The sequence below is a fragment of the Aplysia californica genome, unplaced genomic scaffold (assembly GCF_000002075.1).
Source record: "Aplysia californica isolate F4 #8 unplaced genomic scaffold, AplCal3.0 scaffold00388, whole genome shotgun sequence".
In the NCBI taxonomy this organism is placed as follows: Eukaryota; Metazoa; Mollusca; class Gastropoda; order Aplysiida; family Aplysiidae; genus Aplysia; species Aplysia californica.
In genome coordinates this window covers 341,448-353,040 of record NW_004797658.1, presented here as the reverse complement: position 1 = coordinate 353,040, position 11,593 = coordinate 341,448, and the positions used below count along the sequence as shown (strand labels likewise).

The window sequence follows — 11,593 nt, the reverse complement described above, 5'->3', positions numbered from 1 at the left end:
GGAGGAGGAGGAGGAGGAGAAGAAAAGGAAGAAGAAGAACAAGAAGAAGAGGAAGAAGAAGAACAAGAAGAAGAGGAAGAAGAAGAAGAATAGGATAATAACAATAACATTATTATAATAAAAACACAATTTTTTATCATAATAAAAATTCTTAATCAAAGTCGGCCTAATAATATCATACTACAATAACAAAACAATCCTTGTACAGTAATACTACTCCCACCACTATTATGATAATTCATTACAATGCCGGTAATAATAATAATACAGTTGTCTCCGCCAAAGATCCCGGGATCTTAGGCGAATGGGATCTTAGCCGACGCACCAAGGGAAGAATCTACAGTGACCCATGTTAAGGCCCACAAACGGTAAAATAGTTTCCCTTCACCCTAAAATAAACTGACGTAACGACTGGGTGGGTTTATATGGCGAGCAAAGAGTGGTCAACCTTGATGACCAATCGCAGTGGTATGAGCTCATGGGGCATACTATTTTCACTTTTTATCCTATCATGAGTCTCAAGATCTACGCTTATCCCAGTTGCCCCTCCCCTTTACCTGTCTAAAATTTAGAGCTTTCCATCTCTGACAAAGTTCCCCCCGCCTTTCGTTAATACATTGTGAAAACACCAATTAAAGTACAGTCTGCCTGGCAAATTCCGGAGTAGAGACAACTGCAGCAATGGTCAGGGAAGAGAGTTCACAGTTCTATATGTGATCCCACCGGGAGTGAACGTGTAGGCCCTATCCACCCAGCGAGTGATGTAAAAATTTTGGTGGAGAACTCAGATGCAAGAAGAGCGATGTATGGGGAAAAAACACATCAATCAGTTCACACCTCAAAGTGGTCCCGTCCGGGGCAAACATTGTACATATGTTTATGTCCCATTTCATTGACTTTTACAACACTTATGTGATCACATTCAGGATAGTAGCAGAGCTTTGATGTAACAGGTAGTTCAATGATCTCAACTTTTCACTCTTGGTTGATCGGATGTGCCCGCCTAGGTTTTTGTTCCGTAAATTATTATTATCTGAAATGCGGGATCTTAGCTGAAAGAAAACTTTCAGAGTGAATCAAAGCAGGATCTTAATACACGTGTAGTGATTTTTGTTTACAATTCTTTACATGTAGTCTAGTAGAAAAAAAAATGTTTCTTCTTAAAACAGCAGGATCTTAAAGTTAAAGTTACAGCGGTGGGATCTTAGGTGGAGACAGCAGTATAATAATTGCAATGAATATATCCACGTCGTCTCCAGCTAACACAAGTACAGTGGGCTCCACTTATGACAGGATTTCGGCTTCGGCAGGCTCATCATAACAATTTATCCTTGAGCCCAATATCATACAAAATAATTAGTAAGGTAAAAATGTTCATTCATAGCAAAAATTCAGAATAGGCATACTCAGCTGTAACTGTAACTGTGGTCCAACCATTAACTTAATTTTAGTTAGAGTTTTACGGCACTTGCAACACAATAAGTTCATATAATAAGTGCCGAAGATTAGAGGAGTTACAATCCAGCAACAAACACAAAAAAGAAGGAGGGGAGATACGGACTATAGTTGTTTGATAGGAAAGAAGGAGCAAACCACACCAAAGCACCCACCAACCCCCCACAACCATTGACTAAAACCTAAAACATATGTAGGCCTATAATATACATTTGTATGGAGAAAAAAACCAGGAAAACAGTAAATGAAACAAAACTACATCCAGGGCGAATTGTGATGACCCACAAGAGGCTAAAGCTGATTATTATGATATATCAGATAATATCATACTTGAAAATAAAATGGTATAGGTTTAACGCCCCTATAAACACTATTAGGTTTTATATCATACTTCATACTCTTCATACTATAACAGAGCTTCGATCTACCTCACTGACATGCAAGTACTGCGACAGAATCTGCACTTCACAAACAGAGGAAGAATTAGCCATGAAAGAAGCTGCACAAAGACAACTTTGAGACCATCTTAACACTATCCTTACGTCATGTTTTACTATCGTATCCATACGATGTGGGGAACTCTGTGCTACCACTTTCCAAAGCGGAATTTTACTCGTTAATCCGATGGGTACGCTATGCAGTCCGTCAAAATGATTTTTTTTCTTTTAGAAATACTGACAGTTTCAAAGAGATCTTGTTCTAGCTAATCTAAACGGTGCCCATTCCCTCAGAAAAGCATGCTCGAAGGCAAACGTGACATAAAGTTGGTTTCTAAGGGGAGTAACCTAAATTTAATTTTTTTTATTTTAGTTGGGCGTTTTTTCCGACCCAAACACAATTTTTTTTGGATCACTTAGGAAGTGGGCTTCCAAAGCGACTTATAAGAGACTCAATATCTTGCTGGATTTAGAAGATCACAAAAAAAAAATCACAAGTACATCAAGGATGTGAAAAATAGATTCATTCTAAGATGTAGATCTACATATATATATATATATCTCTACAAATTTTATAATATAACATCATGTAGGCTATGTAGTATTTTCTTATAAATCACAAGGAGGATGGACAACAGCCAGTATTAACTGACCTTTGGTTTCTTGCGTAAAGAGAAGCACATCCGACACAATAACGGTAATTTTTAAAGCTGGGAAAAAGTAAGGCAGACAGACAGACAAAAACATCAGAGGGAAAGTAAAGAAGTTGGAGCTACCAGTGGCGCGGCAGCCTCCGGTCACCCACTAACTGATCATGTAATAGTCCATTAAGACATTAGAAAAAGAAAGATAACAATAAGAAGAAATGAAAACAATAAATGACAATAATAATAGGAAAGGTGACAAAATGAGCTACATCCATGAATGGAGGTATTATATTATATTAACTTATTAAAAATCTACACTGGGGTAAAATTTGTTGATTTTCAAGTTATGCAATTTTCCTCAAGTACCGGTACATCATAATCATGTCATTAATTATTTCATTATAAATTAAACAAACTCCATTCATAAATTCATCTTTTTCCATAGAGGACAGGACTAAAATCTGAGAAGTAACTCATTTTGTCAGCACACTTCACATATATTGGAAAAGAACATATGAATAACCAGTAAACCGGCAGAGGGTAATCTATGAAAGACATTCCACTCGTTAAAATCATGAGTTACAGTGATATGTCTTAAACTTAATCCACATCTTGGCTTTTTAGTTTTAGTACATGTAAGACTTTTACGGCACTTGCTACACAATTCAATAAGGTCATATATAAATGCAGAAGAATAGATTATATGTCACAAGAGAGTAACATACACAAAAAAGGAGGAGGGGAGATAAGGACGACAGATCTATGTTTGATCATTGATAGGAAAGAATGAGCAAACCACACAAAAGAGCACCCGCCAACCACCCACATAACAGGGTTTGGCCACAACAGGATCACGTTGAACCTGGCGATCCTTTTATAGCCGGGGCCCACTGTACTAATAATAACTTACAATTGCCAGAACACAATTCTATAATATAATTATAATAAATTAATGTATGTATGTACACGATCTGCTTTCAATAAGAAGCAATAATAGGATTTAAAAATGCACAGGCATTGACAGCATACAATGGCACCTATTTTTCTCTGGCTTTGAGAAAAAACACTCTACCAACAATACATATTGGACAAAAGTCATAAAAAATCAGCAACATCTCCTACTTCTGGCTTCCCATTTTCCATATTTTCTCATACATTCAATAATGAAGAACACACACAAAAATTTATAATAAATATAGACCAAGCAACACAAGAAATCCCCAAGTAAAATGAAAATATGTGGTAACAGTGTACAACTACAGTCTCGAGTACACATTCTGACATATTGCAGTGACTGTAAGCTCACTGTTGGTGAACAGTCCAGAGTCGAATTGATTGACATACTCGTACGAAGTTTGACAAACAGCACTATTAATACTATTTTGAAAGGGAAACGACTGTGGTTTGGTGCCACATTTGCAAGGCATGATCAACACTGACCTTTAACCACACAAGACGTTACATTATACTTTCATAATATAATATATAAATGTCATTGCGCTTTGTAGAACTTTCCCTTTTCATCTTTCCAGACAAACAGCACAAGTCATTTTTAAAACGATGTGCTACCACTTTTGCCTCCTCCAAAAATACATTATAATTTATACTTGTAAAGCCCTGCTTCTTGAGGAAGCCATTTTTTCTGTCTACATAAACTAAAATTGTACCGCACAAACTTAACACCAGTAAAGTATTTCTTCACCACATATATGTCCTTAAAATTTTGCTTCCCTTCACTTTTGACTTTGACTGACCATCCAGCGCAAGTACACTGGTACTACATGTATGCACCTCAAACTTCACTGTATGAGAAATTCCTCGTAAAACAAAATCTATTCTTGTCTTCCTACTACAGGCTGCAGCCAGCCCACAATCCCAAATTCATACCGCAAACTTCATACCTGTATCACAACAGCCTTCTTCACAGAGCTCATTTTTTACCCTTCAGTAGAAGTGTGGCCCACAAAGAGAATGTGCTCTAAACTTACAATAGTAAAACCCAGTTATACCGCCTACTTTGGGACAAACATAAAGCTGGCAGTACAGTGGGGCTGGCGGTACAGTACGAGAGGACAGCGCAGATTGCATCTTGACTAGTGGAAGACTGCTAGAGACTTGCTAGGCAAACTGTGGCCAGTCTTGACTCATCTAGTCTGGTGGGATTGAGTGAGAGTGCTCAAACCACAAGCTGCAAATCTAAGGTACAGTCCGTGCCAGCTTTAAGCACGCCGGCTTTAAGCACGTTTCGGACTCAAGCACGCTAAACGGCTCTTACCGAATTTTTGCTATATAAACTACACGCCTTTAAGCACGGTAACTTCTGCTTCAAGCACGCTTCATTTACAAGACAGTCAATGCTTTCATGATGACCTATCAAAGTTCGAACAGTCTACACCGCAGCAGTGAGTGTGTTAATTAAGAGAAACACAAAGAACGCAAGCGACGGAGTCACACACTCACACAGGCGGAGAGGAAGGCAGAGAGATGCACACAGCCACGCGCCTGGACATAGATCTAGCCTTTGGCAAAGCTACACACAGACGAAAAAAATACAAAGAGTCGGCGAGATGAGAAAGGGAGGCTGGCTGCGATTTCACCTTTGACCATCGCTATCAGTTAATCCTGATTGTGTATCACGCGCGAGGTGGGATGAAGGCGGTGGTATGAATGTGGCACAGCGGGCAGTGGTACGCACAGGCAGTGTGTAGGCCTAGTGCCAAGTGTGCTGTATCGTGACTGGCCGTCTAAGTTAACTTTTCATTTCCCATTCGACCACAAAACAAAAACAAACAAGAAAACAAAAACTACCATGGTGGGTAAAAATAAGAGTGCACAATTTTGCGGGACCGCTATAGGCCTACTTACATTCAAAGGGAAATAGCAAGTGAAATTTTCTGCATGAAAATCTCTGGATTATATCTACTTCGCACTCAAGCACGCTTCGGCTTTAAGCACGCTTAAGCTTTTTCCCGATGACCGTGCTTAAAGCCGGCATGGACTGTACTTCACACCTGTGAAGACTTAAAAATTCTCTTCTTGTGCATGTTCCTTTGTGCCTCTATAGTCTATAGGCTACTCCGACTCGTAAATGATGCATCACAAACTTCACACTTTTGTACGGCTTTTCTCCTGTTTGTGAGTGTTCTTTTATGACTCGGTCGGCTGCAAGCAGCTATAAATGTTGCATCTCAAACTTCGCACTTGATAGGTTTTTCTCCTATGTGTGTTCTTTGATGTTTCTTTAGACTGCTGTTCTGTGCAAATGTTGCGCCACAAACTTCACATTTGTAAGGCCTTTCACCTGTGTGTGTTCTTTCGTGATTCCGTAAGCTCCCACTGAGAGTAAACGTTGCATTACAAACTTCACACTTGTAAGGCCTTTCTCCCGTGTGTGTTCTTTTGTGACTCTGCAGGTGGCTATTCTCTGAAAACGTTGCATCACAATCTTCACACTTGTAAGGTTTTTCTCCTGTGTGTGTCTTTTTGTGTCTTTGTAGGCTGCGATTTTGTGTAAACGTTGCATCACAAACTTCACACTTATAAGGCTTTTCTCCTGTGTGTGTTCTTTTGTGACTCAATAGGTTGCTATTATCTGAAAACATTACACCACAAACTTCACACTTGTACGGTTTTTCTCCTGTGTGTGTCTTTTTGTGTCTCTGAAGGCTGTGATTGTGTGCAAATGATGCATCACAAACTTCACACTTGTAAGGCTTTTCTCCTGTGTGTGTTCTTTTGTGTCTCTGTAGGCTGTGATTTTGTGGAAACGTTGCATCACAGATTTCACACTTGTAAGGCTTTTCTCCTGTGTGTGTTCTTTTATGACTCTGTAGGTTGCTATAATCTGAAAACATTGCATCACAAACTTCACACTTGTACGGTTTTTCTCCTGTGTGTGTTCTTTGGTGTCTCTGTAGGCTTTGATTTTGGGTAAACGTGGCATCACAAATTTCACATTTGTAAGGCTTTTCTCCAATGTGTGTTCTTTTGTGTATCTGTAACTGGGCAGTCGATTCAAACATTAAACCACACACTTCACATTCACGGGGCTTTTCTCCATGGTGTGTTTTTATATGACTTTGTAGGCGTCCACCATGTTTAAAAATTTCACCACAAAATTCACACCTGTAAGGCTTTTTTTCTTCTGTATGTAGTTTCTTGTGTCTCCGAAGGTTGCCACGATGAGTGAACGACACATCACAAACGTCACACTTGTACGGTTTTTCTCCTGTATGTATTCTTTTGTGAATTCGTAGGTCCCCATACCTTGCAAATGTTGCGTCACAAACTTCACACTGGTAAGGCCTTTCTCCCGTGTGAATTCTTTTGTGTTCCAGTAAGTGGCCAATCCATGCAAACGCTGAATCACAAACTTCACATTTGTGTTTTTTGTAAGGCTGTTCTCCTGTGTGTTTCATTTTGTGACTCTGTAGGATATCAGGCCGTGAAAATGTCAAACCGCAAATTTCACATTTGTAAGGTTTTTCTCCTGTGTGTATTCTCTTGTGTCTCATTAGGGTTTCATTTGTTGTAAACCATTTATCACAAATTTCACACCCATAAGGTTTTTCCCCTGTGTGTGTTCTTTTGTGCAACTGTAGTTGGCTAATCCATGAAAATGTTGCACCACAAACTTCACAATTGTAAGGTTTTTCTTCTGAATATGTATTAGCCATAAGCCTGGATACATCTGAGTGACCATGGTCTGTATCTTTGTACACTTTTGAGTTAGTGGTACTGGTAGAAGACTCTGGAAAATTTACACAACTGAAAACCGACAATGCACAAGAAAAGTCCAAATCAGGACGTCGATTCCTGGCAACAGAGTCAGAATTTAAAACATCATATTTCAGAAAAGCTGGATCAGCAGAGAAAGTTGAAGTTGGACTACTGGATCTAACAACATCAGTGTCTGGGTTGGAACTCTTTCCCATACACAAACTCCTCACATTGATTTGCAGCTGCAGTCCTCCAGTCTGACTGATGTGATCCTCATCAAATATGGGTTCAGCATACATCTCCTCCCTATCTCCCACTTGTCCTTCTTCTGTCTTTTCTCCAAAGTCTGAATCCTCACATTCTGTCACTTCCTCTTTCACAAAATTCTTCACTTTGGGTTTCGCTTTATCGTCATGAGGGAAATCTCCACCTATTGGTTCAGTTTTCACCATATCAATATCTGTGTAGCACTCTGTTTCAATGACAGGTTCTGCCTCTTCTTCCTCCATACACCAAACAGGCTCATCTTTTATTACAATGTCTGTCACTGTGGGATTCTTGTTTTCAAAACGTGGTGTGGCATCTGCCTCAGTCCTGACATCACATGGCCATTCAAAACTGGGTTCTTCTTTTACTTTTACAGACAATTGTTCCACTTCAACATCTTCAGCTTCTTGCTCCCCACTTGTAATGTCATGATTTACAGGATCTTCACTCATAGCGCAAGCACAAGTACACCCAGACATAGGTTCGTCAGTAGGTTCATTTTTAACAACTATGTCCATGCCATCAACATCAGGAGTCGCACTTTCTTCCGAAGAACAAGGAACAGACGGACCTCCAGTTTTCACACAACTGTAGCCCTTATCATCTCCAGAGATGCCACAATACATTGTACCTTCATCAGGGTTGATTATTTGATTTTCAGAGATGTCAGCCATTTGGCTTGGGGGGGGGGGGGTTCTTTGTTCTGTAACTTAACCACAAAATGATCTGCTAGTACTTCCAAGACAGTTCAAATTGTTAACAATGATACACTTTCTCCTTCTGCAAAATAGAATGGGTGAAAGATCTCTGCCAATTGTAACACTTTGCCTGGTCCAGAGCAAGGCAAGGCCCAACTCGATTTACTAAAATTTAAATAAACTAAACACGCAATGACAATGTCTGTCTGTCTTGTCTGTCTGCAGACACCAGCACACCGAGTTTCTCATAGATCTAGATCTAGTCTGAACACTGCTGCACCCTGCCCTTTTGATCTTGTTGTCAATTATAAATTCTGATATAAACTATAATAAACTACGCATTGCCATGAGTCTGAAAGGACAAAATCATTCCAGGTTCCAATTGGATGCTGCACAGAGAGGCTTGACAATAAATGATCATATTAAAATGCAGTGCAAATATTTGATCACATTCACATCAAAATCAAATGTTCAAGTTCAAGCTCGTTCGTGGGTCGTGGAGTCTGTCTGTCATGAGATTCGTAATATAGTCCAAACTCACTCAAATTGACCCAAGGGGGTTTATAATAATAATATTATCATTAAGGTCCTTGCACTGAACTCATCCCTTGGGTTCGGCCGATCCGCTTGCTCACTTTGTCCACTGGGCTAGGGAAGCTCACTGATCACTGAACCCGAGTGAACTGTCAGTCAACCTGGCCCCTGTCACTCACTCACTGTACTAGACTGGGCCCAGGTGCCTGCCAGGTACATCAGGTGGAACAGCAGAAACAGCCCAAAAAAAAACTTGTGCCCACAAAGAACTCAAAATTTTATTTGGCGTTATTTCAGTTTCTCTTAGCTTATGTTTTTTTTTTCTGTTTGAAAATGTTAATAAAATATCTTCAAAGCATGCTTTTAAATGTGTTTTAGCCTTAACAATTATACAAAATAATAACATTTTATTCTGAAAGGCCTAAATGTTAAAGTAGAAGGCAAGAGAGAACGGGAGCAAGACAAAAACCTGGCTTGGAACCAATAAATATTAATAATAACAAAAATTATTATTAATAGATTAGGCCATTTATTATGTGCCTAGAAAACAATTCAGGCAGACATAAAAGTAAAAGTAAGAGACAGTGCGATAGTGTTTTATTGCAGAGAGGTCTGAGAGGCAGCATCTAACTACTGGAAAAACCAAAATGAAAATGAAGTTTGTTCTCACTGTTGTGATAGTACATGTATCATGTTCTAACACAAAAATGGCTCTAAATTTCCCTGGCAAACTACACACCACTTGAAAGCGGGCATCCTTCGCTATCAAAGAGGTTATAAATAGAAAATGCCTCTTTGTTCGCTATCTATTGGAGTTTATTTCAAGCCACGGGTGACCCCCTTGTTGACCAATCAAAGGGCTTGAAAAAAGGCTTTGCAGGCTATTTGTAAAAAATCAATGACCTCCTTAGAGACGAATGGGAATCCCTTTGTCTTGGGGGGGGGGGGGGGGTATTTTGTTTTTGTTTCGTTTTTAAATGTGTTTTACGTACGCACTCGCAACGGCTTAGTATAAGATCATAATGGGTGCTCGGGACATATTAAAGATTTTCAGTTTGGTAGGAATTAGTTACGAACTTTGTACGGGTGGTGGCCCAAGTCTCCGAGATCTCTTCTTATCGACTTCGGACCATCAAGGGATCTCTGAAGTGCACAACCTGCACGCGGGACGAGAGTTTTCGCCCTTATCCGAGGAGGCAATGCGTGTCTTACCTACCAAAGGATCAGGGGTGTGGCTGAAAGACAGCAGTAAGAAAAAGAAAAAAGTAGCAGTAGAAAGGCTGCAGAAAGTGTCAGGTGCCAAGAGGAAAGGGGGGGGGGGGGGAGAGGCGGGGTCGGGGTCGCCAGAAAGTGGAAAGCAGACTACAGATCATGGTTTGAAAGCAGGAAAGGGGGGAGTGAAAGGGGAAACTTTTAGAGAAGAATATTTTCCGTTGCTGTCAGGTTTCGACCCGGGACCTTTGAATGCTGAAACTTCAAGACCACAAGAGCCCCCTATTAGGCTCTGATTTTCTCGAAGCTCCCTCGTTCTGCACGCCGGGTTATTTGTAGCCTACAGAGAATGGCGTGTGAGTGATGGTCTAAATACTGAAAGAGACTCAAATTTTATCTCAGTCGAGGGTAAAAAAAAACAGAAACAAAGTTTGTTGATGAGCAATGTGTACTACCGGCTAACCAAAATAATATTTTTTTGTTCAAAGATTGAGGAATCGGTTGACAATTTTCCTTTTCATAGGCTCTGTCAAAGAATTGTATGAATTTTTACTAGAATTTAAATGTTTCTATTATAATCTAACCAAGCCAGGTTACTGTGAGAAGACAAATATACAGCCAGTGCAGTCAGACTCAGATAACTCAAACTCAAACATGTCGGAGACTAACAAAAATGTGTGTAGACAAATCTATATGTCGGGTAAATCAAGGTTAAGGTTAAGGTCAAACAACTGAAGTTTTGGCCCCTAAGGCCTAAGGCTTCTGTGCCATCGAAACTCATGCCTCAGGTGGGCCATATAAGGGCTTATGCTTTACGCCTCACATACCAGTCTTTGGGGTGCATTCGAGATGGAATCATCAGACGAAGAAGATTTGTTGATTTTGTTGTTCCTCAGAAAAAAGAAGCGAAAGAGACAGAGCATAACAATATATGGTGCCGAGAGCATTTTTTGCTATGAGAATCCAGATGAGAATGTCACCGGACATTCCAGCATCTTGCGGACAATCATGATGAAGAACTCTTGTTACATTTATACAAGGTTTCGTACAAGTCAGGATCACATGGATCCCAGAGCAGAGGCCTTGCTTGGACTAACTCGATTACCCCCCCCCCTTGGCGCTCATATAGCCTTACGCAGTTGCGAGCGCCGTAAAAACCTTACTAAAACAAAGAACAGACGCATCCCCCCCCCCCCCCCCTCCTTCCGGAGCGATGCAACTGACTGAATTTTTAAGTGGCTTCAGACCATTCCCAAAGGGGAGACATTAACATGTTCTTCAGTAGAACTGTAGCCTAATTGTAAAAGGGCTGATTCATCAATGTCGTGCTCATAACTGCGCATGAACTGCATCTGAAAACTGCTACTTTTTCTATCCTAATCCTTACTATCGTCATTTTCCTCTACTTCCTTCGTATGTTTGTCACACTCTTGCAACCCGCTATTTCCGGGGTGCCTTGATAGTCGAAGCAGACTTTGCACTGTTGAAGCTAGAGAGGTTAGCACTGAGCAGGGTAAGCCTGATTCCCTGTAAGGACTTCTCTGTTGACATCCACCCCTTGGCGCTCATATGATATTATGCATGGCGAACGCCGTAAAACCTTTACTAACCCTCCCCCCCCCAA

The 11,593-nt window shown here is 40.3% G+C and overlaps 1 protein-coding gene across 1 annotated transcript; it reads right to left on the bottom strand.

The window, feature by feature from the left end:
* Positions 1 to 5,279: 5,279 nt before the first annotated feature.
* LOC101860987 (zinc finger protein 431-like) lies at positions 5,280 to 9,969 on the bottom strand. The gene has a single exon (XM_005103741.3). It carries the CDS (start codon positions 8,197 to 8,199, stop codon positions 5,728 to 5,730), a length of 2,472 nt encoding a protein of 823 aa, XP_005103798.1. The 5' UTR covers positions 8,200 to 9,969; the 3' UTR covers positions 5,280 to 5,727.
* Between the last annotated feature and the right edge of the window lie 1,624 nt (positions 9,970 to 11,593).